General features: G+C 46.2%; 2 protein-coding genes across 4 annotated transcripts in view; one reads left to right on the top strand and one right to left on the bottom strand.

Annotated features, from left to right (window-relative positions):
* Nucleotides 1–7057, top strand: part of TBC1D8B (TBC1 domain family member 8B) — a 28076-nt gene extending 21019 nt beyond the window's left edge. For both annotated transcript variants that reach the window (XM_066559250.1, XM_066559248.1), the window contains exons 15-21: nucleotides 27–95; nucleotides 293–533; nucleotides 1202–1267; nucleotides 1367–1450; nucleotides 2304–2360; nucleotides 2678–2775; nucleotides 3069–7057. In XM_066559250.1, coding sequence (XP_066415347.1) covers nucleotides 27–95; nucleotides 293–533; nucleotides 1202–1267; nucleotides 1367–1450; nucleotides 2304–2360; nucleotides 2678–2775; nucleotides 3069–3476 — 1023 coding nt within the window. In that variant the 3' untranslated portion in view covers nucleotides 3477–7057. The remainder of the gene's footprint in view (nucleotides 1–26; nucleotides 96–292; nucleotides 534–1201; nucleotides 1268–1366; nucleotides 1451–2303; nucleotides 2361–2677; nucleotides 2776–3068) is intronic.
* Nucleotides 7058–10173: 3116 nt separating this feature from the next.
* The window catches only part of PASD1 (PAS domain containing repressor 1), a 52166-nt gene continuing 38032 nt past the window's right edge, over nucleotides 10174–24307 (bottom strand). For both annotated transcript variants that reach the window (XM_066559655.1, XM_066559657.1), the window contains exons 12-21: nucleotides 22051–22198; nucleotides 19890–19971; nucleotides 18416–18539; nucleotides 17510–17610; nucleotides 15897–16055; nucleotides 15184–15387; nucleotides 14127–14332; nucleotides 13487–13579; nucleotides 12818–13028; nucleotides 10174–11610 (exon numbers count right to left, since the gene is read on the bottom strand). In XM_066559655.1, coding sequence (XP_066415752.1) covers nucleotides 11446–11610; nucleotides 12818–13028; nucleotides 13487–13579; nucleotides 14127–14332; nucleotides 15184–15387; nucleotides 15897–16055; nucleotides 17510–17610; nucleotides 18416–18539; nucleotides 19890–19971; nucleotides 22051–22198 — 1493 coding nt within the window. In that variant the 3' untranslated portion in view covers nucleotides 10174–11445. The remainder of the gene's footprint in view (nucleotides 11611–12817; nucleotides 13029–13486; nucleotides 13580–14126; nucleotides 14333–15183; nucleotides 15388–15896; nucleotides 16056–17509; nucleotides 17611–18415; nucleotides 18540–19889; nucleotides 19972–22050; nucleotides 22199–24307) is intronic.

Here is a 24307-nt window from a genome sequence, read left to right as displayed (position 1 = left end):
TAATTTTTTTCTTGATTTTGTTTCAGCTACGTGTTGTGTCTCAAGAAGTAAAATTCAGTCCTAGTGATCTTGAAGAGCTTTATGAATTATTCAAGGTAATGTGCCATTTTCCTCACTTACCAAACAGCCATCTTAACAGTAGATTTTGAAATGGTTTTAGTAAATAAAGGTTGGACTCAATCTGTGTTTTATATGCCAGCTGTACTACTCATTATGTAGTTAACTCCTCACATCTTTCCCCCAGAGAGACTTCTTGTTTCCTGACACCTAATGTTTTATCTTTGCTTTGCAGAAGGAGCATTTTCTTTCCTGTTACTGGAGTGTAAATAGTCCTGTGCTGCAGCACCATGATGCCAGCCTGCCCTACCTTGAGCAGTACCGGGTTGATTGCCAGCAGTTCAGGGTTCTGTGCCACCTGCTGAGCCCCTGGTCACACTGTGCCAACAGAGACTCCCTGGCTCTCTGGACGTTCCGACTGATGGATGAGAGTTCCAACTGCCTTATAAACTTCAAACAATTTGCCTGTGTTCTTGGTATGGCAACAAAACACACATGAGGACATTCACAAGGCTCCTGGGAGTAGTCCTGGGGTGTATCACCTTCCATACTCTATACAAAAGCTGAGGAGATTGAGTCTCTTAACACAGGGTCAAATAATGTGATTTTTATTACAGGCACAATAGTTTCCTCTTGGAGATTAGATTTAAATATGGCTTGGCCATCAATATATCCACAAATGAAGAATGGTCTGATCTCATTGCCCAGCCTGTTTGGTTTATGATAATTCTTCATATTAAGTCATCTTTTACACTGATTGTGCAGGATGACCAATGCCTTATTCCTCTGGGAAACTGAAAGTTTTCTTGGCTCACTGCTCTGTTCCTTTCATCTTGTTTTCAAAGTGGTATGTTCAGGAAACAAAAATTTAAGGGAAATTCTGAAGACATTAGTGCTTTATTTCTTTTGGTGCTGTGGTTTTATTTTAGTAAGTCATAGACATTATTAGTGTTCTTTCATCAGTGTAGGCTAACCCCAGGCTCAGCCACAGGTGATAGAGCTTTCTTTAAGCTTCATATTTAATTATAATCCCTGTAAGGTAGGGCACATGTCCAGTTCCAACCTCTCTGGGTTGTATTTGTTTAAGTTAAGAGGGTATTTTAAAGTTTGGTCCAGTTGAATAGACTGTCCTTTCCCCTAACAGATACGATGTATAATGGAAGCTTCACTGACAAACTCAAGTTTCTTTTTAAGTTGCACATCCCTCCAGGTAAGTGAGAAACAGTGTCATTTGTTTTTTGTCATTGTTATCACTGCTTTGGTAATGCCTGGGCACCGTGAACCCACGTTATTTAATCATTTATTGCAGCTTTTACTGAAGTAGAATCTCTAAGCCCTTCCAAAGGGGATGATCTTTCAAAAGAAGAACTGATGCACTTCAGCCAGCTCAGTGGTAAGCTCCAGAGTGTGAGGTTTTGCCTGCAGAATACTAGAAGGAATCTATTAATTATCCTGTGAAAAATGGGGAGCTTTCTTCTAAAAACAAGTAAATCCAGTAAATCATATCCCTTTTAACAGAATCCCTTGTGAAGATCTTCTGTAGATAGTTACAATTTAATAAATTGTACAATTTAATAAACTTGTGCACAAGTTGTGGATAGCTCATCTGATGGTTGAATTCAAAGGCCCCTGGGTGTTTACATGGAAATAGGGGAGTGGATTTGCTTGGCTTTGTCAGCATTGTGGGCAGCCTGTTGCAGTGTTGAAGTGATGGCTGTTTGATTTTTCCTGGGCATAAAGGAATGGTATTTTCTGCCTCAGGAATTAAAAATACCAAATCCATACTTACTTTGAGGCACATAAGTGTTTCAAAATTCTTTGCTTTCATTTTAGACCAAGTGAGCTGAAAAAGCTTTAGTAAATTTATGGAGTTGATAAAATAATCTGTTTCAAATACTCTTGAAACCTGTGGAATTTTTATAGGGAAGACAGATCCCTTTTTGGTTTTAAAATCTGCCTAAAGTTGACAAATATATAGGTACTGTTCCTGCTGCTCTTCAAGTCGTGCACCATGAACATTATAAAGATTATTTAATTGATAGCAGTTTCATTGGGGATCTTCACAGTGGCTTCTAGTTTTATAGAAAGTATGCAGATTTTGCCATGTGGTTTCTTCTTGACCTAATCTGTGCTGAGAACATTGAGGGTCTTGTGCCTTAAGGAAGGAACTTTTGATAAGGGAAATGAAACATTGGTCCTTTTTTCTGAAATAAGTAACTTTTTTTTTTTTTCCTCCTAAATTGTAGTTTCATCTGTTGGGGATAATCTCGAAAGTGGTTCTTTGAAGAGCAGCCCAGAAAAAGGTAAAAGATTCCTGGTGGCACATTTGGTAACTGTGTCTTTTGGGGGAGTAGAGCTGGGAAAGTGTGTGGTGACAGAGTATATTAAGTAACATCAACCTTAGCATGCTGCTAACATTCTGTCCTCTTATGTAAGTGTAGTCATGGGAGCAAAAGGGCAAAAGTAAACTCTGGTCCTCTGTAAGTCCTTGCCCCACCACTCTGTTGAGAAGGAGTGACATTGAATATTCCAGTTCTTTTGCTTATCATCCCTCATGGGAAGGTCTCAGTTCTTGTTTGTTCACTTTTTTTTTTTTTTACATTTCTTCCCCTTTAAAAAGGAAAGGGGAAGGTTGATATTCAGGCATATCTGAAGCAATGGCAAGATGAACTTCTTAAAAAAGAAGAAAATGTCAAGGATTTGCCAAGAATGAATCAGGTAAACTGTTTGAGTCTTATTTAAATCCCTTTTAGGACCCTTTAAGTCCTATTACAATATTTCTGAAGGATTTTTAGGATCCCTTTAATTTCAAATCTTCACATCAATCATTAGACTGTGGCTTTTTAAAACTGCTGTAATGTATCAAGGGAGGGACTGTGAGACACACGTAGGTTTCTCAGGGCTAGTCCATGCTGTTGTTAGAGCTGCTGCACCAGGTGCCAGGCAGCAGCAGTGAAACAGAACAGTTGTGTTGCTCTTCTCTGAGCAGTCTCCTCTGTATCTCTCTGTAGTCTCAGTTCATCCAGTTCTCAAAAACTCTCTACAATCTGTTCCATGGGGATCCTGAGGAGGAGCTCCTGTACCGGGCCATCGCCGTGGTGACCAGCCTCCTGCTGAAAATGGAAGAGGTTGGCAGAAGGCTGCAGAGTCCCATGTCACCTGTCAGAAGCCCAATTGCTGTTACAGAAGTGGCTGCTGAGGGCAGAGAGAGGCAGGAGGAAAGCAGCTCTGAGCAGACTGAAGGCAGTAGAACGCAGAGTTTGGAAGGGAACCATGAATGGTCTTTTGCCTTTGAACAGATTCTGGCATCCTTATTAAATGAGCCAGCCTTTGTGAGATTTTTTGAAAAACCTCATGACATAAAAGCTAAAATAGAGAGTGCTAAAAATTTACAACTTAAAGCAAGAACCAGAGTGTAATTTTCTTTACATTTGATTCTGAATTAATCACATAAAGTGCTTACAAATGAAGGCTGTAACTATGGAAATCAAGTCTGGTGTTGACATAGGAAATTAAATTTGAAGAATTAGCTTCAAGTATCAGATTACTGGTATGTAATGTAAATAAAAATAGTTTGAAGCACAGTCACTTTCTTGCATTGTTCATAAGTTTCACTCCAAAAGAGGAACTGAATAATGAACTGCCTTTACCATGTTATTAAAACATGCAGCATTGCTTGGAGATACTGGATGTGTACCTGTTGCAAACCTGTCTGAATCACTGTTACACGAGGTGTTCTCCAGGTTTTTTTCTATTACTGTGATAAAAGGAATGACTTATTCCCATTTTCACTTTAAAGGAGTGTCAACAGCTTGGAGGTTGTCTTCCACATTAATTAGTTATTTCCAAATTGCTTGTGGACTGGGGCCAAAGCAGGGTGAAGACTAAGAACAGAGGCTGTGGTAGCATGACAGGACCATGAGATTAGAAAAGGAAGTTGTCCTGCTCACAGTTCCTCTGCTTTGATGTTACCCATGGGTCTGGACTCTAGTAGATTCCAGCCCCTCCTTCGCATTTTCATACCAATCCTCCTACAAAGAAAAGGTGAAAAGGATGGAAGCTTCTTTGGTCATCCAGACTACACAAGGATGCAGAACCTAATAGTGATTGTTTAAAATCAAGGGAAAGCAGTGGTTAAATCTGTCTGACCACATGGTGGTTGTAGTTTATCTGGCAAGAGGAGCCATTGTTGGCTTCCTAGGAGCATGTTGATGAAATGTGGAGTTTTGCTGGTGTTTGGAAAGCCCAAACACAGGCCATCTGTAGCTGTGTTGACTGTTGAGCTGCTTAGGGACAGATTGCAGTCGCTTCTTTGCCTACCCTGAGTTCATATCTCAACCCAGTAATTGCTATTGCTTTTCTATAGCACTGTGGATTGTTGCTGCTGTAATATTTTCCCTCTGTCAGGATTCAAGGCAACAAGAAAATCCCCTTGAATCTGACTTGAAATTTTTAATATATAAAATATGATATAGTAGAGATCCTGTGGAGGAAAGCTCTGCCAGTGTAAAAGCTGAGAAATGTTGACCTTGAATTTTTGGTAGCTGATGCTAGAAGGAATTTAGAGAAAGAGGGTAAGAGCTTGTATTTTAACAACAACAGCAAAGTAAGTGGGGAGTCTTGCTAAACTAGTTTAAAACATCTGTTTCCAAAGCCTATATGACAATCTTTCTCTGCAAAGCAGCATTATTTTTATACTGTTCATGTTTTTCAAAGAAGCAGAATGGGGATGATGGTATATTTCAGAGGCTTTTTATGCAATACTAGTGTGAATGAAGAATAAAACAAATTTCTGACTTGTGTTACAGGCACTTTGTGAAATGCCATCATTGCAGTTGGTGTTAAATTTATGAATTATGTCTTACACTCTCCTCAATACTCTCAGGTATTAATGTAAAATAAAGTTTTACTGAAGAAGTCCAAAAGCTGTATCATATATGTGGAGGATGAGGAAGCTTTTTTCAGAAGCCTTCACAAAGTAATTGCAGCTGATACAATATACTGCTGATTTGTATTTTTATGTATAAAATAAAAAAATCTGAATTTATCCATTTATGTAGATATGGATAGGGCCACTCTGTATTACTTTTTAAAAATGTTTTCACAAAGTTGTTCAGAAATACAAAGCAGATGATGTTTTTCTAGGCCAGGATGTACCCAGATAATTTTGATCAGTGAGTAATTCTGCAAATAGCCATGATAAAATCAATGGAGCCTTATGAGAACAGATACAGCTGCCCCTACCAAAAGCTTTTGTAGGTTTATGAGAGCTATTGTTTATGTCAGCAAGTTGTCAAAGCTGTAAACTATTTGCTAATGAAAGAAAAGAGATATGAAAGTCTTAAAACTCAAGGAATTTTTTGATTGAGAGCCAAGATGTGAAGACTGAAGTGCAGAAGAAGGTGAAGGAACTTGCAAAGTACAACAACCTTCTGTTGTTACCTGGCTGTAAAAAGGTGCTCAGTTTGTACAATGCCCTTTGCTCTTAGTGCCCACCCAAGAGACTGCAGAGCCTTTGCCAGCTGGGTAGTAGCTCTTGCCAGATGTCATATCCATGTATGAAGAGAATATTTATCAAAATAGATTTAAGGTGATGATGTAGGGGGGAACACTAACTTTTATTAACTGCATGGATTTTTTGGTTAAATTTGTTTATATTTTTTCCCAAAAGGGGTGGTGTCTTGAATTTTTTCCTGTAATACAGCTGCAGGCTGATCCAGGAAGACTAGTCACAGTGACCAGGCATCCAGTCTCAGCAGGATGGAGGCTGGCAGCACTCAGGCAATGGCCCAGCTGGCAGCTTCTTCCTTTTGCAACCTCTGGATCATGGGCTGGTTGTCTGGGGAGAGGTAGATGGAGCAAGTGCCAATGATTTCCAAGGAGTGTAACCCAGAGGTGTATTTGCTGAGCTACCTCCTCAGTGCACCATAAGCTGAGCTCTGCTTGTGACAGAGGAACTCTGGAGTTAGTGTCTAGCTTCTTTCCTTCCCTTTCCTATTCCAGCTCCTTCCATCCCTATTCCAGACAGGCTGGCTAACAAATAGGTGCAGGTTTAGCTGGGACTGGTGGAGCTGGAGCAACAGCAGCTCATTCCCTTCCTTCAGTCCTGGAGAGTGATGCCTTGACTGCACAGCCCTGCACAGCCAGGGACAGAGAGCCCTGAGCTGTGCTGCTTCTTGGCCAGGTGAAGTTGGTGATACAGAGATGGCTCCAGACTCCCATCACATCCCCTGAGGATGCTGGGTGTGCACATGAACAGGAAGCAGCTTGGTTAGGTGAATTCTGTTCTGTCATTTCACTCAACTGTGTTTCTTTTTTTCTGTAAGTTTCCATGAAGTTTTACACCTTTATTTTCAGGTTCAATCATAGGAAATAAATGAAGGTGCATCATTCAGTACAAAATATGGAATGTGCTGCTCTGGGTGACCAGTGACAGCCCTGACCCCCACAAGGAACTGGCTTCTTGGCCTCTGTGTGCCCAGCTCAGGGGAGGGAATAGCTCAAATAATAAAAATACCAGCTCTTTCCACCATGGGGGACAACTGATGGTAATCAAACTGGTAGCATTTTCCAGGACATGGAAGTGGCTGCTGCCATGTGATACAGAATAATCACTTTCTGTTTCCATCCATTTCTAAAACAAGCCACTTGCTCATCACTCTAATGGCTAAATAATAATGTAATTTTAGAAGAGTTTGCTACCGTAGTGACTAAGAAATTGCTGTGTGTTGATTTTATCAGAATTTTCTCATCCAATTGTACCATATAAGGTTCTTGATTGTGATTGCTGTTGTTATCTGGACTAAAACAGAAGGAAATACTCTGATTTGTTTCCAGAAAAATAGGCTATTTTGTAATTTTTGCTATAGCTTTGTCACTTTACCAAGACGGCAGCACACGTTTGTGTGACAGATTGGCTTTTATACAATGTGTTGTATGCAGAGGTACTGTAAGACAAATGGGGTGTTAAATAAAATATTGTTTCCCTTAAGTAAAAAAACCCCTGTGTTTGAGGCATTATTATTTCCTGTGATGGTTTGCTGTGGAAGTTCCCTCAAGAGTGTTGGTTATGTTAAAGCCACATTTAGTCAGTGCTTTGCAAAACAAGGAGCAAGCCAAAGCCCCTGCTGGGACAGCAGCCTCCCAGAGGAAGAGGAAAAATGGAGACCTGAATTTTGAAGCCTGAGCTGGCTTCAGTGCTGAGCTGCTGAGTACTGGCACTTGCTTTTCCCATCCAAATTAAAACACAGTGTGCAGACCCTGATGCCTTTTTCTTTCTAATTTATGTGCTGCTCCTATTGCCTCTGGTGACAGAAATCCCAGTCCTTGTCCTGAGCCCCATCCCTGCAGCTGTCCATGCACATGGACACAATGGCTGCTGCTCTTGTCTCTCCTGGAGAGCAGGGATCAGATCCCTAACAGACCCACACCACCCAGGAAATAACAAGAGTACATAGTGTGTAAGAGGTCCTACAAGTATTATTTTATTTCTTCTTAATTTTTTTTTTAAATACTATGTACAATCTGTTTAAAGCTTGTCAAAATGCATGGGCTCCCATTCAATGGAGCTGTGCAGGGACATAGATTCAAAACAAGAATAAAATCTTTACTGTTCATCTTCATAAGACACTTACTTTTTCCCATTACAAAATACTTTTAAGAATAGTAACATTTATAAATGTATTTATATTCAACATCATATAAAATAAACCAAGATTTATACTCAATTCTAGAGTTTTTCTTATTTTCTTTTTTTTTCTTGCATGGACTATATACAATATATACAGTAACTCCTCATTGTGTTTGTCAAATCAGCCTGATTATACCCACCAGGCTTTAGCTTATATGTACAAATATGCTAAAAGTGCAAGACTTTATTATTTAAAGCTGCCTGTGTTTTCAGAGGTCTGGAATTGTGTGGCCTATATATATTTATATATAGATATACACCTGCATACATATAAATGTACATTAAAAATAAGTATATCTATATATAGTCATGGAATATAGGTACTTGTGTACTAGAAAACCTCAGAACATTTATGACTGATAGGTCAACACCGACACTGGAGGCCAACCCTGCTGCCATCAGTCACGTCCCTGCCCTCTGCTCATCACCAACAAGTCACACTTTTGTTTTCTTGTAGGAGGCTGGGGGGGCATGAACCAAACCCACCAGCAACCCTCAATTCCAAATGAGTCATAAAAGCACAGGTCATAGCTAACACCGAGGTAAACAAATACAAATCAACCTGAATAAAGACATTTTTTATCCATCTGTTTTTTTGAGAGTGACAATATAAGGCAAAACCCCCCTGGCCCTGACTCAGCCTTGCCCTTGGCTGGAGGCAGACTGAGCAAAGACCAAGCAAGCCCCAGAAAGGGTCGGTGGGATTTTGTCCTTTGGAACATGTTGAGAAAACAAGGCCCTGCCCTGAGGCAGTGCCTGGGACTGTGCAGCCCCCACCCACCAGCAGCGAGGCCAGTGGCTGGGGGGGCTCTGAGAATAAGGGGGCACGTGATAAAGTGCATTTTTAGGTCTCTGGTTTTAGCAAGGCTGGTCTAACATGTAAACATCCTCACCAAGCTCCTGTGCTCCTCGCTGGGAGCTGAGCAGGGGCTGTGCCCCAGCCCTCTGTCCCTGCAGCCCAGGGCTGCCATCAGCAGGGCTGTGCCCAGGGCACGGCCCCATCTGGCACACTCATTGCCCCCCACCTCCCCCAGAACCCCTTCCCAACCCTATTTTTTTTTTTTTGGACTCGCTGTCAAAACCACAGCAATGCCAGAAAACTGCTCTGCCTCAGCTACCTCCCTACCAAGCCCTGTTCAAAAATACACCCCTCAAAGCCCTGACCCCATCCACCACCACCTCTGAGATCTCTGTGATTGCCATATGGCTGGGCTGTGTGGTGCTGGGACACTGCAGACCAGCCATGGGGATGTTGGGGTGATGCAGGTTTAATGGGGAAGCCAGGGAAATCACAGCCTTTCCCTCCAGCCAGCCACAAACTGTGCAGTGCTGGAGCCCTAACACAGATATGTGTTTGCCTCCCCTCTAATGTTATGTGCCAAGGCTATGGTGGAAAAAAATCCCACAAACAACTCCCAAAAAGACAACTCCCTCCTACTGCATCCTCATGAGCAACCCAGCTGCCTTAGAATGGGGAAAGGGAGACCCTAAAACTAAGAGTGCTTTAAAAACAAGTGTTTCCTACCCTGAAGGCTCTGTGCTGGCCCTTCCTGCAGAACAAACCTGCAGAGCAGGGAAGCCCCAGGTGTTCATATTTCAGCCCCAGACTGCCCCCCAAAGGCAGGTGTTCCAAATCCCAGTACCAGCAGTGAGGTGGCCCTGGCCCATGGCTCTGCTGTGGCCACGATTTCTTGTCCCGGTGTGAGATGGAGGGGCTGGCTCAGACTGTGTCCAAGCAACCAGGGGCTGCCTGTGCTATGTGGACAGGGGCCCAGCCAGGGGCTGTGCTGACAAGGCACGAGCCCTGGTATTGGACATAGGCTGTTGGGCATTCATTGCCTCCATCCTGTGGGCAGCCACATTCCCCAGCATGCTGCATGTGGGGAAAAATGTCTTTATGCTGCTCTAACCCAGGGTGATCCATCGTGTCCGGGAGCCCTGGGAGCTGTGCACTCAGTGTCCCAGTCAAAGCTAACCATGAAGCTGCTTTTGCCCAAGGGAGGGGACCCATGAATAGCCAGGGGTTGGCACAACTTTTGTTCACAAATCCACCTCTGCCCTGGCCAAAACACCAAAGCACCCCAGGGCCTTGCACCAGTCCCTGAAAGCTCCTGGCTGACCCCAGCTCCAGCAGCCTGTCCTCCCACTGCCACTGCCACAATGTGGCACAGCAAAACCCCATCCCCTGCCCAGGAGGAGCTGCTGGGAACTGCCCCTGGAGCCTTGCTGTGCCCTTTTCTGAAACACAGAGCTACTGGCAGCTGCTTGTGCCAAAAGCTGCCCCACCAGTAGCATCAGGAACACCAGCTGCTGCAGTGCTGCAAAGGCCCAGAAACAGGCTTGCAGAAGGAAAAGAAGGAAACCAAAAAAACCCCAAAACACCATATTAAAAAAAAAAAAAAAAGGCAAAACCAAGCATTCTTCACTTGGTTTCAACAGACATTAGGAACTAAACATTAGGAACTAACTCCTCCCTAAACCTTGCTCTGTCTGCCAGCTAGAGCTTTACTGCTCTGGTCCTCTGCTCCCCGGTCCTAAGTAACCACTGCCTTCACTGCCTTGCAAAGTCTATAGTAATGGCCAAACCCATCTACATTTGGGCTCTAACAATGCCCAAAGTTAGTACTCAGCTACTAACACTCCAAAAATGTACTTTTAAATTTTTCCTTTGGAAAGACACAAACAGTAGGGACACTTAACTATACACCCACTGAGGAATAAACTGGCTTTTCAATTCATAAATATAAACTTACAGTTAAAAAGTGACAATTTACAAAAATACAATTTATTGCTGACCCTATGGGCTTGTAACATTGTGTGTTGTGATTATACATTTTGGGTTTGCCAAATTGAAATATGACCTAGCAAAACCACAAAGTTTGCTGTCATATGCTGTTCTATGAATGTTTGTTTGTTTTTATGAATAGAAACATTTACAACTACATCACTTGAAACAACAAGAAAAAAAAAAGGAGTAAAGATTCTTTGTCTGTAACCTGAAAAATATTTGGCTACAGGGAGTAAAAACCATACAAATTTATCTTCACTTGTTAACCAAAAATAAAACACGACAAATATTGAACTAGCTGCGATGTGAGCTGGTATAACAACAGTAAGAAATTCAGGCAAAAGTGGTGTTATGTAAATTAGCAGCATTATCCAAACTCCTGGAAAAAAAATCTGCGGGACTGAGGTATAGAAAAAGGAAAAAGAATTCACAATGGACCTACTACAGCAAAACGAGTTATGTACACGGTAATCCAATGGTGTCCTGTGGACTGGTACAGTCTATGTGCTCCAAATGCTGGGCTTAAATTCACAGTGACTTTCAGCATTGAAGTCCTGAATGGAAAAAGGTTTTTTCCCATTGCAAACCGAGCTTCATGACGGCCTGATACCGATACCTGCCCTCCCTGCAGCAAGAAGGCTCCACTTGCAGTGGCACCACGGTGCTGGGCCAGGGCACACCCTGCTGCTGGAACAGCATCACTGAATACATTCCATGCATCTGGCTGCATGGAAATCCCCCCAAACCAGGCCCCTGCAGCCATGCATCCCTGTCAGAGACCATCCATCCCTGCAGGCACCACCTCCCCATGAGCCCAACCTCTCCCGTGCCGTGCTCCGAGGGCGCCGTGCTCTCGCGCGCGCCGGGCGCGGCGGCTGCGGCCGTGTGCTCCTTGTCCCCAGAAGTGACTTCAGGGCAGCTGCATCTCGGGCAGGTCAGGCAGGTTGCAGGGCTGGCCCTGTGTGTGGTGGCTCTGCTGCTGCGGGTGCAGGAAGTAGCTCAAGGGGTTCTGCTGCGGGGCGTGGGGCGGCTGGAAAATGCGCTGCGTTGGAGCCCCCAGCTCGGGACCCTGCATCTGTTGGGAGACACAAATCTGAGCAGTCAGACCTGCCCCAGCACCCAGCTGTCCCTCTCTGCTGCAGGACTGATGCTGGGACTCAAGCCCCAGAGTGTGTGCACCAAGTCCTAAACTTGAGGGTGTGAGCTGTGCTCCTCAGGATGCTGCTGCTGTCAGCAAAACCAACAATGCCTGGAGAGCACAGACCCATCTGTCCTAACAGGCTCCTGGGGAGCCCAGCAGGAATGGAGACCTCCAAAAGCTACTTGGAGGTACACTCTGCAGGATGTGAAACTTTAATCTTTCACAGGAAAGATCTTCAGACAACCAAGGAAGAGGTCCTAGAGTAACCATGTACCCACCCATGGCTGGTACCTCAAAGACCTGGACCTGCTGTTTCACCCCCTGTTAAAGCACTGTGACATCAAACTCTGGTTTACTGTGGAGGTATTTATCTGTTCCAGCATCATCATTCTGCTGTCCACACTGCTGGTCCTCAGGACAGCAATGCAGCCCATGAGGACACACCCAAAGCAGGGACAGCTCGTGCCCACATTTCCTGACAACAGCAATTCATTTCTCACTTTAAATCCAGTCCTGCTGTGTGGCTGCTTTCAGCTGAACCTCCTCCTCTTGCTTTATTCTTTGCCTGGAGGACTGTAACTTAACCTCTGCCATCCAGGCAAGGCTTGGAGAGTGTATTACTGATGAATTATTAGTTTCAACTACCCCTCTCCTTGGTGGTGTCACTAGTTCAGCATGTACTGATGTAAACTGTGTGCTGAAAAACCAAAATCACCTCATCCAGAGATGTGTGTTGTGAAATACCCTTTTTTAAAAGAAAGCTGTGATGGCAGCTGATAAAAACCATGCTCTGATGAGATGTAACAGCAGGAGGTATGTTTCCCAAAGACCTTCTCTCTTACAATTTTTCATGACTACAACAAGCTTCCCACCAGAGCTCCTCTGGATGGAAAGCTGTGTTTGAAAAACTGGGTATTTCTTCTGTGCACTGTGTGATAACAGAGTTTGTTGGAAAATTTGGCCTTGAGCAGTTGCAGAGTCAGCCTGGAAGGGCTGAGCACCTGGCTATGTGGAGATACAATGGGAATAGAGGATGTGCAAAGGCCGTGACCAGGTTTGATCAGCCAGATAAACCCTATTTCTTCCAAAAACCCCAACCCATCCCAAACCATCTCTCAGAAAGCTGCTCCTGCTCCAATACCTGAAGGTAGAGGCGGTGCTGCTGAACCTGCTGCTGTGGCCACTGGGGCAGGTGAAGTGGTGTGCTGGGCTGGTGGGAGGTGAAGCTGGAGTGTGGGACAATGAGGGATGGGGAGAAGATGGGTGGCGGGGCTGGAGGCCGGGCGGGGCTGCAGGTGGCTGGCTGCACCTGTGCTGCTGGGGGAGCCAGGCTCTGCTGCTCTGCAACAAACCTGCCACAGGGAGGAAAAGCAGGCATGAGAACCCACACCCAGACCCTCCCTCAGAATGGGCACGGGGGAGCCCAGCTGCTGCAGGAACCTGCCTGGAGCAGGACTGCTCAAACCATGCAGCCCCAGGAGGCCCCTGATTCCCCTCTGCCCACAAAGCATGGACTGGAACTAAATTAAGGTTTTTAAGGTTGTACATTTCTTCTATGTCTTGGTTAAGCATTTTATGTTTTGCAAAAGCCAGGAAATGGTTAATTTTTAAATGCACTTCATTTATCATAAAGGTCTTTGTAATTAAAAAAATATCATTATTTTTTCCTAGCTGGCTAAACTTTTGTTTCACTTCAGACTGAGACTGTTTGTGTTTGCATGACCAGGTACAAGTTTTTTCATGTCTTTTTCAATGCCATAAAGTGTCCTGCTAAGACCCTGCAGGAAAACAGGGGACAGCAGAGACTCACTTTCCTTGCTGCCTGCTGGCACTGCTCTGCACAGGCTGGCAGCTGCTGTTGGCTGTGGGCATCATGGCTTGGATGGACTGATCCAACAGCATCCTGTGGTGGAAGGAAAACAGAATGGTCAGGGAAGGGAGAGGTCCAGGGTCCAAGGTCCTGTCAGTCTCCAGTCTCCCTTGAAAATCCTCCATGAAAGCAGGCAAACCACTACCTAGAAAACAAACTAATGAAGTAGGATGCTTCTTATCACCTCACATCTCTCCTGTGAGTACTTGCTGAGAAGATTGGGATTGTTGAGACAGGAGAAGGCTCCAGGGACACCTTATGGCACCCTCCAGCACCTAAAGGGGCTAAAAGAGAGCAGGAGAGGGACTTCCAGCAAGGGCATGGGGGACTGACTTTAAATTGACAGAGGGTAGGGTTACATTAATTGATGGAAATATGGTGAGAAGAGGATTTAAGGCCCCTGATGACACAGCAGGATGTGCACAGCACCCTGCCTGCCTGCACACTCTGTGGGCTCACCCCACAGAGGGAACATCCTCACGCTGGCTGTGGCATCCCAAGCCCTGAGCCCAGCCACGCCTGCCCTCCTTTCTGCTGTTCCTGCCGCTGCCCCAGGATGGTCCCAGCAGGGCTCTGGTACCTGAGGCTCCTGTCCTGGCTGTAGTCAGCTGGTGGCTGCCTCTCACTGCTGTCAGTGGGCACCTGTGCAGCCACGGTGATGGGGTGTGCTTGGGAGAACACCATGGGGCTGTTGTAGAAGGGTACTGGAATGCTGCCCTGCCCTGGCACACACGTTTGCTGGCCTTGGTTTCCTCTCATTGGGTGCTGCTGCTTCTGCTGCTGTACCTGAAATGAAGACATAGGTACCCATGTAAACTTTAAACCTCCCTAATGGAAGGATAAAATAGCCACTCACAGTGGGCAGATGGGAAAAGGAGAAGGAACAATAGGATATTGTCCCTGAACACTGCAGTAGGAACAGTATAACTACTCAAGACCACCAACCCCTTAGCATTTATTGTCCCTGCAGGGCAGGTATGGCATCCCCAGACAGTCTTTTGAGAAATTAGAGTACAAGGGTAAGGGCAAAAGGCTTGAGGAGGAAGAGAACAGCTTAAGAGGGGAAGTGCAAATCTGAAGTCTCCAAGGAAAGTATCTCATTGGTCCTTTAAAGCAGCAGTGTTGGCTTTTTTGTTTTTGAACAACTCAAGTCTTTCCCATCTTAATAGTGGATTTAGGTCTAGTGGTGACAAAATTGTTTTTTCAAAGCTGCCTTCCAAGACTGCTCAGGCAGATCAAAAGTAATCTTTTAAAATGATACCCACTCCTGTGTTATGAAACCACAACTCTCACTGGCTATGAATAACGAGCATGGTGTTGATGAGAGCCCAGACCTCCCATTCACATCCTCCCCAGGCACCAGGAGAGCTCCAGCACTCTCTGGGGTTTAAATGCTTTTTGGCTACCTGGTTTTTATTTTTACAGTTGAGTGTCATTTGTGTCAGGAGATACCTGTTTTTTATTTTTACAGTTGAATGACATTTGTGTCAGGAGACATTTGTTCACAAGTGACTCCTGACACAAACTCCTCAGTAAAACCAACACAGAGGGGACGCATGGAACCCCGGGGAGGAGTGGCAGACAAGTGTTCAGAAGCCAGAGAAGCGGACGATGAGGACAATGCAGCAGCCGGTGACCTGGGGGGCAGTGCCACAGGGGTCCCTGAGGAATGGCTGCGGTGACAGCAGGTGGGGGCTGCAGTGCTGCTTTGTCCCCGGCAGGGCTGGCTGCTGGGATTTCTTGGCCGTGCTGTGCCTGGGTGTGCCCTGGGGCGGCCTCCGGGGGCTGGGCTGCTGCACGGCGGCGTTGAGGATGACGGGGATCGGCTGCTGCATCAGCATCTGTGGGGGACAGAGGCACAGGAGGTGGCTGCTGGTTGTGCTGCCTGGCAGGAACAGCACTGCAGCAGCAGCAGCAGCAGTATCTCTAAATCCAGGGGCAAAATGAACCATGAGTAACAGAAAATCAAATGTTAGCTTGTGTCAAATATTTATTCAGAGGCAGGAACGTTCCAGCTCCATTGTGCCTGCTGTGTTTTGCAGGAGTGGCAGTGGGGATCCAGCTGCACTAACCAGACATGGAACCACCAAGCTTTTTGTGCATGGGAGACTTTGGATTAATTTGGGATTGCTTTTTTCTAAATCACAGAAATTACTGATTCAATACTCAGCCAGATACTGACATCACTCATCTCTGGGGAAACACCACTCCCACAGCTGAAACCAAATTACCAATTTGTCAAGAGTTCATTCCCAAATGCTTTTGCCACGGACAATTTTGTTACTGCTCTGTGTGCTCAAAGGAAAAGCAAATGTTTGGTGAGTTTGGGGGCACCAGGGGTAGCAGGTACCTGCAGGTTGGAGTCCTGCACGAGCTGGAGCTGCTCCTTGATGACATGGAGCTCTTCTTGCTGTGTTTTGATGTCAGCTTGCAGGATGCGAGTCCTCTCCTCCAGCTGCTCTTTCAGCTGGTGCATCATCCCCAGCTGGGTGGGAAAATGGTACACTGGCTGCAGAGAACAGAGAAAAGGGACCATATGGTAGGACCAGTCCTGCTACTCACATCTATAGCAATGCTGGATTCAGAAAAATGATTGCTTGTCGGCTTTTGCCATAAAAAACATGATGCTGACAAAAAATGGCAATTGCATATTTAACCAAAGTGCCACTGCAGTTCCAGAGCAGCAGCACATCTGGCTTACAGTGCCTCCCTGCAGGTGTTGGTCTCTATAATTTCTGCATAAATGAAGTGTCTACACATGGGACTCTCCTCTCCCCTCAGGAGAACACCCTGCTGGTTTGGGCCCACTTGTGTTTTGGGGCAGACACTGCATCCAAACCCTTGCCACACCTGCTGGCTGGGCATTCAGTTGTGCTGCTAATGATATTTGGCAGATGCCAGGCCCAATATGGGCTGCAATCCCACCTGGGGAACCATCCTTCACACCTACAGTGCCCATTTTCAATCTCCATTTTATAGTCTGAACAATTACCTCACTGATATCAAAGCCCTGTAAGGACAGACCTTGTCATTATGGTTAATGACTCATTTTTCTTGGGGTTTTTGTTTTCTTTTCTTTTCCTGGCCTAACTCAAACCTTCCATGACATCCCTTTCCTCTACTAAAACTCTTCAGCATTGTATCAGCCTGTAGGTAGCTGCTAGAGATTTAGGGAGAAGCCTTCAGCAGCCCTCAACACTTTTTACAGGTGTAAACCTTCTCCTGTGCTATTTCTCTGGGTGTCTCACCTGCTCTCTTTGCTCTCTGAAATAAGTGGTTGCAGTAAGGTTGTTGCAGGTAAATCTCAGCAACAGAAAGGGTACAGAAACCTTGTCCCCACTCTGGGATGAGCCAGCAAGGATGTGAGGGCAGTGAACCAAAGCCACCTGGGCTGCCCTGCTGACAGGCCACAGCAGTGCACTGAACAAAACCAAAGCACATCCCATCACAGGGTGCTGGGAGGGCACTGCCAGCTGAGCCACGGGTGCTCAGACAGGTGCTCACCACGGGCTTGAGGAGTGGCCTAGAAATGAGAACTCTGCCTTACTGTAGGCCCATAGCACCTCAAGTGCAGAGCTGGTGCTTTAACAGCTCATACCAGGGATGAACAAGCGCAGGGAATTGGACAAGGATATATCTGAAGGGAGAATTTAGGTTCCTGCATGTCCCTGATAATTTCAAGGCCTTGGTGTCAGCACCCATTTTGGATAAAGGCCACCTCATGCGTACAAACCCCAAGAGAAGAGGGTTGGTGGTGTGAAAAGGCATTTAGCCTGGAGGAGCAAACTGAGTGCTGGAAGAAGGCAGCAGAGGAGCCTCTGGTGTCTCTCCATGGCTCTGCCAGCCAGTGGCACTCCCCAGGAAGCCCCAGCACACCCGGAGTGTGGGATCCAGCATCTCTGGGGGTGAGACCAGCGCTTGCTGTGCTCATTTCCCTGCAGCCTCAGAGGGCGCAGCGCTGACCTGGGCGCTGCCGGGCGCTGCCAGCCGCAGGGCCGCCTTGTCCCCCGGAGCCCCCGCCCGCGTGGGGGTGCTGGTGTCCGTGCGCCGCATGGACGACGTGGCTGTGGGAGAGACATTCACTGAGACACAGCACAGCCCGGCCTGGGTGCTCGGGCTGAGCCTCAAATCCACCTATGCACCTGTCCACCCACCCAAACAGCGCCCAAGTGGGTCCTCAGCCTGCCCCTCTACGGGCAGCTTGGCTCCCTGCCCCTCTCTGGTCCCTCTGGCTCCCCCCTATCACTTGCTGCGTTCCTCCTGATGCTAACCCCCTGTTCAGCCTGCCCGCCATGGGTGCATCCAGATGAGATCACTCTCCCAACAGCAACAATCTCAAGAAAAGTCCCCAGAGTTTCCTGTTTACACAGGGCACTGCAGTCATTTTGCAGCCTCCCCCAGGGGGAGGAGGGCGCTGATGGGAGCTGGGATGGAGCTGCCAGCAAGGCAGGCATCCTTCCATGCTCTTCTGCAGGGATTTCACATGAGAGATCCCATAGTAAAATTATATTATCTCAACATAAAACTTTCACCAATGAGCTTGGTTCAATCAAGCTAGCGAGTCCCCTCTTGTCCCCAGAAGCACAGCAAACAGCCGTGGCCCTCGGCTGGTGACAAGCCCGGGGAAATGGCTCTCACACAGGGGTGGGTTAGCGGGAGGAGGCGGCAGGTGGCCGTGGCTCTGTCGCTGCTCTGTGACTTGTGACACTTGGCTCTGTGCTGCTCTGTGACTTGCCATGACTCGCTGGGTCAGCCCCAGCGCTGAGCATCCCCCTCCCACCCCTCCCTGGTCACTCCCAGCCCAACCCCAGCATTTGGGAGGCTGCTCCGCCCTCCTGCCCACCCAAGCTGGGCTGCCCCGGCACCTACAGGTGGAGTCGGACAGGGTGGTGTGCGAGGAGCGCCGGGAGCTGTGCGAGGACAGCGACACTCCCTCCCGGCTGGCGTCCTGGCTGCTGCCGCACTGCCCCACCTCCAGGTAGCTGCTGTGGCTCTGCGGGGAGCGAAGCACAAGGGTGAGGCCCTCAGCAGCAGGGAACGGCCCTGGAAGGGACCTCCGCCTCCTGGAGCCGCTGTTTGCAGACAAACCCTGCCCGCCCGGCGCCGCTGCGCTCACCCCAAAGCCCGCGGGCACAAAGGAGCCTCTCTCCAGCCCCGGGCACCCACCCGATGGCAGCCAGCAGCACTGGAGCATTGCTCCTCACTGTCATTGCTGCCCACGGCCCGCACTCTGCTGTGCCAGCTCCTTCTCCCTGCCCACAGAGCCCTGGGCAACGGGAAATTGCTTTGGTCAGGCTCTTTCTGCCCGATCTCTTCAGGGATGTCACAGCTGGCTGGCTGCGGTGCACTGGGGGTGGTGGCAGGGGGAATGAATGATGCTGGCAGGAGGTGCTACCTGGGGAATGGTTTGATCCATGGAAGAGATGGAGACGACTGGGAAGGGACAGGGAGCAGTGGCATGGAGACATCAGCTAGAGCCCCAAGAGGACCTACAGCAAAGGTCTCCTGAGGGGGACAGGCACTGGGCAGTGCTGAGAGCTGCAATCCCACTCACTGCTCCTTGGGCAGCAGAGGGGAACAGCCTGAGCCCCCATAAAATAATGTCTGAAAGGCAATGAGGCTGATGGAATGACAGCTACACAATGATCCACTTGAAATGACTTTGATTGCTGGTCTTATTGGTAAACTACCAAGAGGAGAAACTTAAAAGTAGTTAAAATGACCCTGACTCAAGCCATGGAAATTATTGCTCATGGAAGTTATAGGTCACAATCCTACACTTGATGTGATCCAGCAGCTGAGGTGAAATCTAGGTAAGTGTTTTCCCTTGCCTTCCCATCTTCATCTGAGTATCAGTGAAGAGCTGGCACAAGCAAAACAGGTACCCTGTGGTACTGCCCTACTCTGGGATCCTCTGTGCCTTGCTAAGGTACAGCAATCTGGCCTCCAGCTCCAGCTCTACTTCTCTGCTTCTGAGCTGAGGTTTGTGTCCTGGTCTCAGAAAGATTACAGGGACCAGAACAGAGAATGCAACTGCTGAGTTCACAGCTATTGTGGAATCAGAGAATACCTGGTGTTACAGACCATCTGCCATGGGCAGGGACATCTTCCACTAGATCAGGAAGTTCAAAGCTCATCCAGCCTGTCCTAAACCAACATGGACAATTTGGAGCCATGCACCAGAAAGCTTCTTAGGGCCTGCCTGAATAATGACCCAGTTCAAGGCTTGGAATGAGATGAGAGTAAAGAAAATGGAGAGGAACAGATATTTCCCTCAGATTGGTAAGCTATGACTCAGTTTGGTTTGAACATCTCCTCAATCAGCTGTGAAGGAAGGTGGTACCTTTAGAGAAGAGGATGCCAGTTCAATTGATGACTCTTCAAGGCCAAGATCTCGTCTTCTCTCAGCCCGAACCTCTGCGTAACTAAAGCAAAACCAAAAATAAAAAACCAAAAAACCAAAAAAACAAACCCCAAACAAACCCCCCAAAAAACAACAAAAAATATTTTACAGCTTCTGTGCAGGTACACTACCACAACAAATGTACATTCATTTTCTAACCTGATGATGATGAGCAAGCATCCTTTTTTTGCATGGTAGTTCAGTGATCCCTATCACAATGCCTTGGGCAGGTCCTTCCTTCTGAAGGTGCACAGAACTGTACATGCATCAGAGTTAACATCCTGCACTCCAGTGGAAGCTCCAAATACAAACAGGCAGCTACACAAGTGCAGGAACCCCTATAAGGCACCTCTGGAACTGTATATTTTCTTCCCTTACTTTTTTCCCTCTGAAATAATGAAATATTTACAGTAACAAATGCCCCATGATTCACCACTGGGATAAATTGGAGAGGATGTTTCAAAGACTCTGAGTGCTCATGCATTGTGGGCACTGAGAGGTGCCAGACTTTAGGGTGATGAAATATTAATGAACTGCAACCTTTGTGGGAGGCAAGAGAAGCTGCTGAACCGACCTCACTTATATCATTGTGGTAATGAATTTTCCTGAAAGAACATTTTAACTTGGGTGCTTCAGTAACATATTTTAAGCCTTAACTATCTGAGACAGAATTGAACTTCAAAATCTACTTAGGACTACATAATTAGGTTTAAGAGGTACTGGAAGCAGAAAGAAGAAACAAGTTCATGCACAATAAATTCAGCCCTTAAAGTGAAGCTGAATACCCTGAAGGATGGCAGAAGTAAGACAACTGAGAAGTAATGTCTCAGTGTAACATTTGCTTATGTTAGCACTTCATGTGTAGTTTATACCACAGATCACAGAATCAGAATCAAAATAATTTGGGTTGAAAGGGACCTTAAAAATTATCTGGTTCCAAGCCCTCTACTGTGGGCAGAGCACCTTCCACTAGCCCAGGCTGTTCAGGGCCCCAGCCAACCTGGCCTTAAAACTTCCAGGGATGGGGCAGCCACAGCTTCTCTGGGCTTACAGTGCCTCACCATTCTCACGGGGAACCATTTCTACCTAAGATCTAATCCAAATCTATCTCTGAGAGTTTAAAGTCATTCCCCCTCGTTCTACAACTCCAGAACTCCTTCTCCAGCTCTCTTAGAGCTCCCTTAGGCATGGAAGAGGCTCTAAGGTCTCTCTGGAGCCTTTTCTTCTCCAGGCTGAACAACCCCAGCTATCTCTTCCTGTCTTCACAGGAGAGGTGCTCCAGCCCTCGGAGCATCTTCATGGCCCTCCTCTGGCTCACTCCAACAGACCCATATATTTCACATTTACTAGTGTTTGCTCTTCCAGATGTTTGACAGGAAAAGAGGGGGACCAGAAAAAAAATTGATTCTTGACACATACAAAAATACAGCGAGCAATAAGTTTACTCAAGTTAATAGAGCAAACCAGTGTGTCACTATTTTTTCAAGCCCTTCAGAAAATAGATTCTTACTCTTCACATAGTTCTTTTTGAGCTGGCTGTGGTAATCCAGCAGATTCCCCTCCAGAAGGTGCATTCACAGAGCATCCTCTACATGCACTGCCTTCCAGCACGGGCTGGAACTCAGCACCAGCAGCTTTCCACTAGGGGGGGATCCAGGGCTGGATTTGGGTGAGGAATAAGGCCAGCAAGCCAGCGGCTAACTTCAAGTCATAAATACTTAAAGCTCTGATCAAAAGGTTTTGTAGGAGTTATATGATCTCATTCATGCCCAGAAAGATATGTCTGATTCCCAACAGCTTTAATTCTTTTCTGTGGCCATGTCATCAACCAGGGACCAAAGGGGAATGTAACACACTGATAGATTTGGCCAAAGCTGGCTTCCAGGCTTTTGGCTCAGTTGCAAAAAAAGAAAAAAAAAAGAAAAAAGAGTAAATAAAAGACATATTCCCTGTTAGAATAGTTTTATGGAATTACACATAATTTTATGTGTCAGAAGGCACAGCAAGGCACACGAAGCATGTTGGTCAACATGAAACAGAACTAGAAGAAGCAGTGGCTGAACACTGAGACACAGCACACTGTGAAGAGTTTGGTGCTTACCTAACTACCAGATGAGTGCAAACAATGAACTCAGGCTTGGAGTTCCACTGGTGGTAGGTGATGTAGTAGTGAGTCTGCAGCCATATCCACTGCTGCCCTTTGGTCAGGAACCGATAGTAACAGGATTTGCCTTTTCCAAACTGCATCACTGTTTAACAGAAAGAAAGCAATTTATAGCAAAAGGGGATTTTATGGTGCAAAGGTGATCTAATCACCACTCAGTCCCACACCCCTCTCCCAGACTGGGCAGTGCTAAAATGGTTCTTGAGCTTTATGAAGAAGACAGATGATACATAACCATGTACTCAGCTCATTTGGGGTCATTCCTACTGACTTTCAGGAGTGCCCTTTGCTATTTTGAGATTTCTCTTATAACTGGTATAACTGTATAACTAACTACATTCTTATAACTTACAGGCTCCCTGAAATAAGCATAAATAACATTAATTAAACAATTTATTTGCCTTTCATAAGTACATGAGAATGCATTTCAAAGACTGAAGATGTGAAGTAAGAATCCTAATAATGACACAAAACAACAAGATTGTGGATTTTAGTTGAGAGTTTTCTTCTAAGACCTGGCCTACTCCAATGTGGTATATATTATCAGGCTATGTGCAGAAGAATCTCAGGTGCTGTAATACAACTGGAAAATAGTGCGGGGAACTACATTAAATAACCACACAAATTGTTCCAGACTGCTGGGAGTACAAAATGAAACATGCTCACTTAAGTACCCACAATTAATGCAAAGTAAAATACAAACATGGTTTTAGCAAACCCATTTCACTCGACAGTAGTCAGGATGTCTGCCCAAAGTGTCAATGTGACAAGCAGGAACCTAGCAAGCCACACTAACCCAAGTGGTTTTTTTACTCACCTGAACACCTCTATTTTGTTAAAATATCAGGACTGACTTCTTCAGTGATCCCATTACCAGTGATGGGCTTTAGATGAAGCACTTAGCAGAGATTTTCTGGCTAACATGAGATGCTGGGGATCCCTCAGTTCCTAGTCCTGGCAGACATGTCCTGAAACATGTCTCTAAGTCACTTTGCCAGAACTTTACTTTGTTTCCCTGTGCGCTAAAACAAAATGATCCTTTCCTACAGGTGTGTTGTGAAAATATTCTTCTAATAGATAAGAGGAATGCCTGGATGATAGAGATGTAGAATATAAATCATCAAATTGATTCTCTGCTGAATGATCTGACCCACTCTCAGTACAGTTTGTGGCTATACCAAACTGCACATCCATTACCAAAAGGCTCTCACTTGTATCTGAATTATCTTTTAAGCAAACAGCACTAAGAAGTACTCTACTTGAGAGTAGTTATAATACTCTGTTAATATTCACTTTTGCTGCATTTGACACAACTTTGTGTCCCCCTGTCACAGCTTCCTCTATGTGCTCAGCCAGGCAACCCAGTTCCCTGGCACCTGGGCAGGGCAGGGCAGCCAGCAGGGAAGTGGAGCAGGGAAACCTGACATGCAGAGAAGTATTTTCCCCATTTTTCCCCATTCTCTTCCAGGTCCCTCAGCTCCTCATATATGTAAGTGGTAGAGGTGTGTGGTAGAGATGAGGGTGGTTTGCAGGTTTTCTCCAGTGGGCTGTGGGGCTTCTTGGTGGAGTTTCTTGGTCCCAGCCTTGTGCTGCTCTGCATCTCAGAGCAATTACAGCATCCTGCTTGCTCCACTTTCTGGGGTGTCCTTGTTTCCTTTGAACAAAACACTCTCAAGTGGAGATAGCAGAGAGACAGACAGTGTCCCCCACAAGAAACCTGTAAGTAATACTTCTTAGCAAAATACCTGATTTCCTAGATTTTACAAAGTATGTAGTAGTTATTTTTCATTGCAGTGCTTGGCAATGCAAAACCACCACAGGACACATATCTCAGTCTGAAATGCACCCAATAAAATGGAAAAGTCTGGGTCCTGGGATAAAGCATCTCACATCTGGTAGGAGCTGCACACTGACTAAGAGCAGACCACACCTGCAGACACCTTCTGCCCTTCTTCATGTTAGCTCCAGCCCTCAACAAGACACAGCTCTTCAGCACTGCCGTGGAAACCAGGTGAGTTCTCCTTCTGCCCTGCCTCTGACAGGCCACACTATTTCTCCTTGCATGAAAATAAACTTCTTGGACCTTCTTTGGTGTTCACACATTAGCCTGAATTTGACTCTTCTGCTTTGTTGTTTTCCTTTCAGGTTGACCAAACATGAGCCATCTTCACCCACAGGGAAAGTGTGTTCAGTA

The sequence above is a fragment of the Molothrus aeneus genome, chromosome 14 (genome assembly GCF_037042795.1).
Source record: "Molothrus aeneus isolate 106 chromosome 14, BPBGC_Maene_1.0, whole genome shotgun sequence".
In the NCBI taxonomy this organism is placed as follows: domain Eukaryota; kingdom Metazoa; phylum Chordata; class Aves; order Passeriformes; family Icteridae; genus Molothrus; species Molothrus aeneus.
Note: the sequence above shows the minus strand (reverse complement) of the source record. Positions and strands in the feature narration are given on the sequence as shown.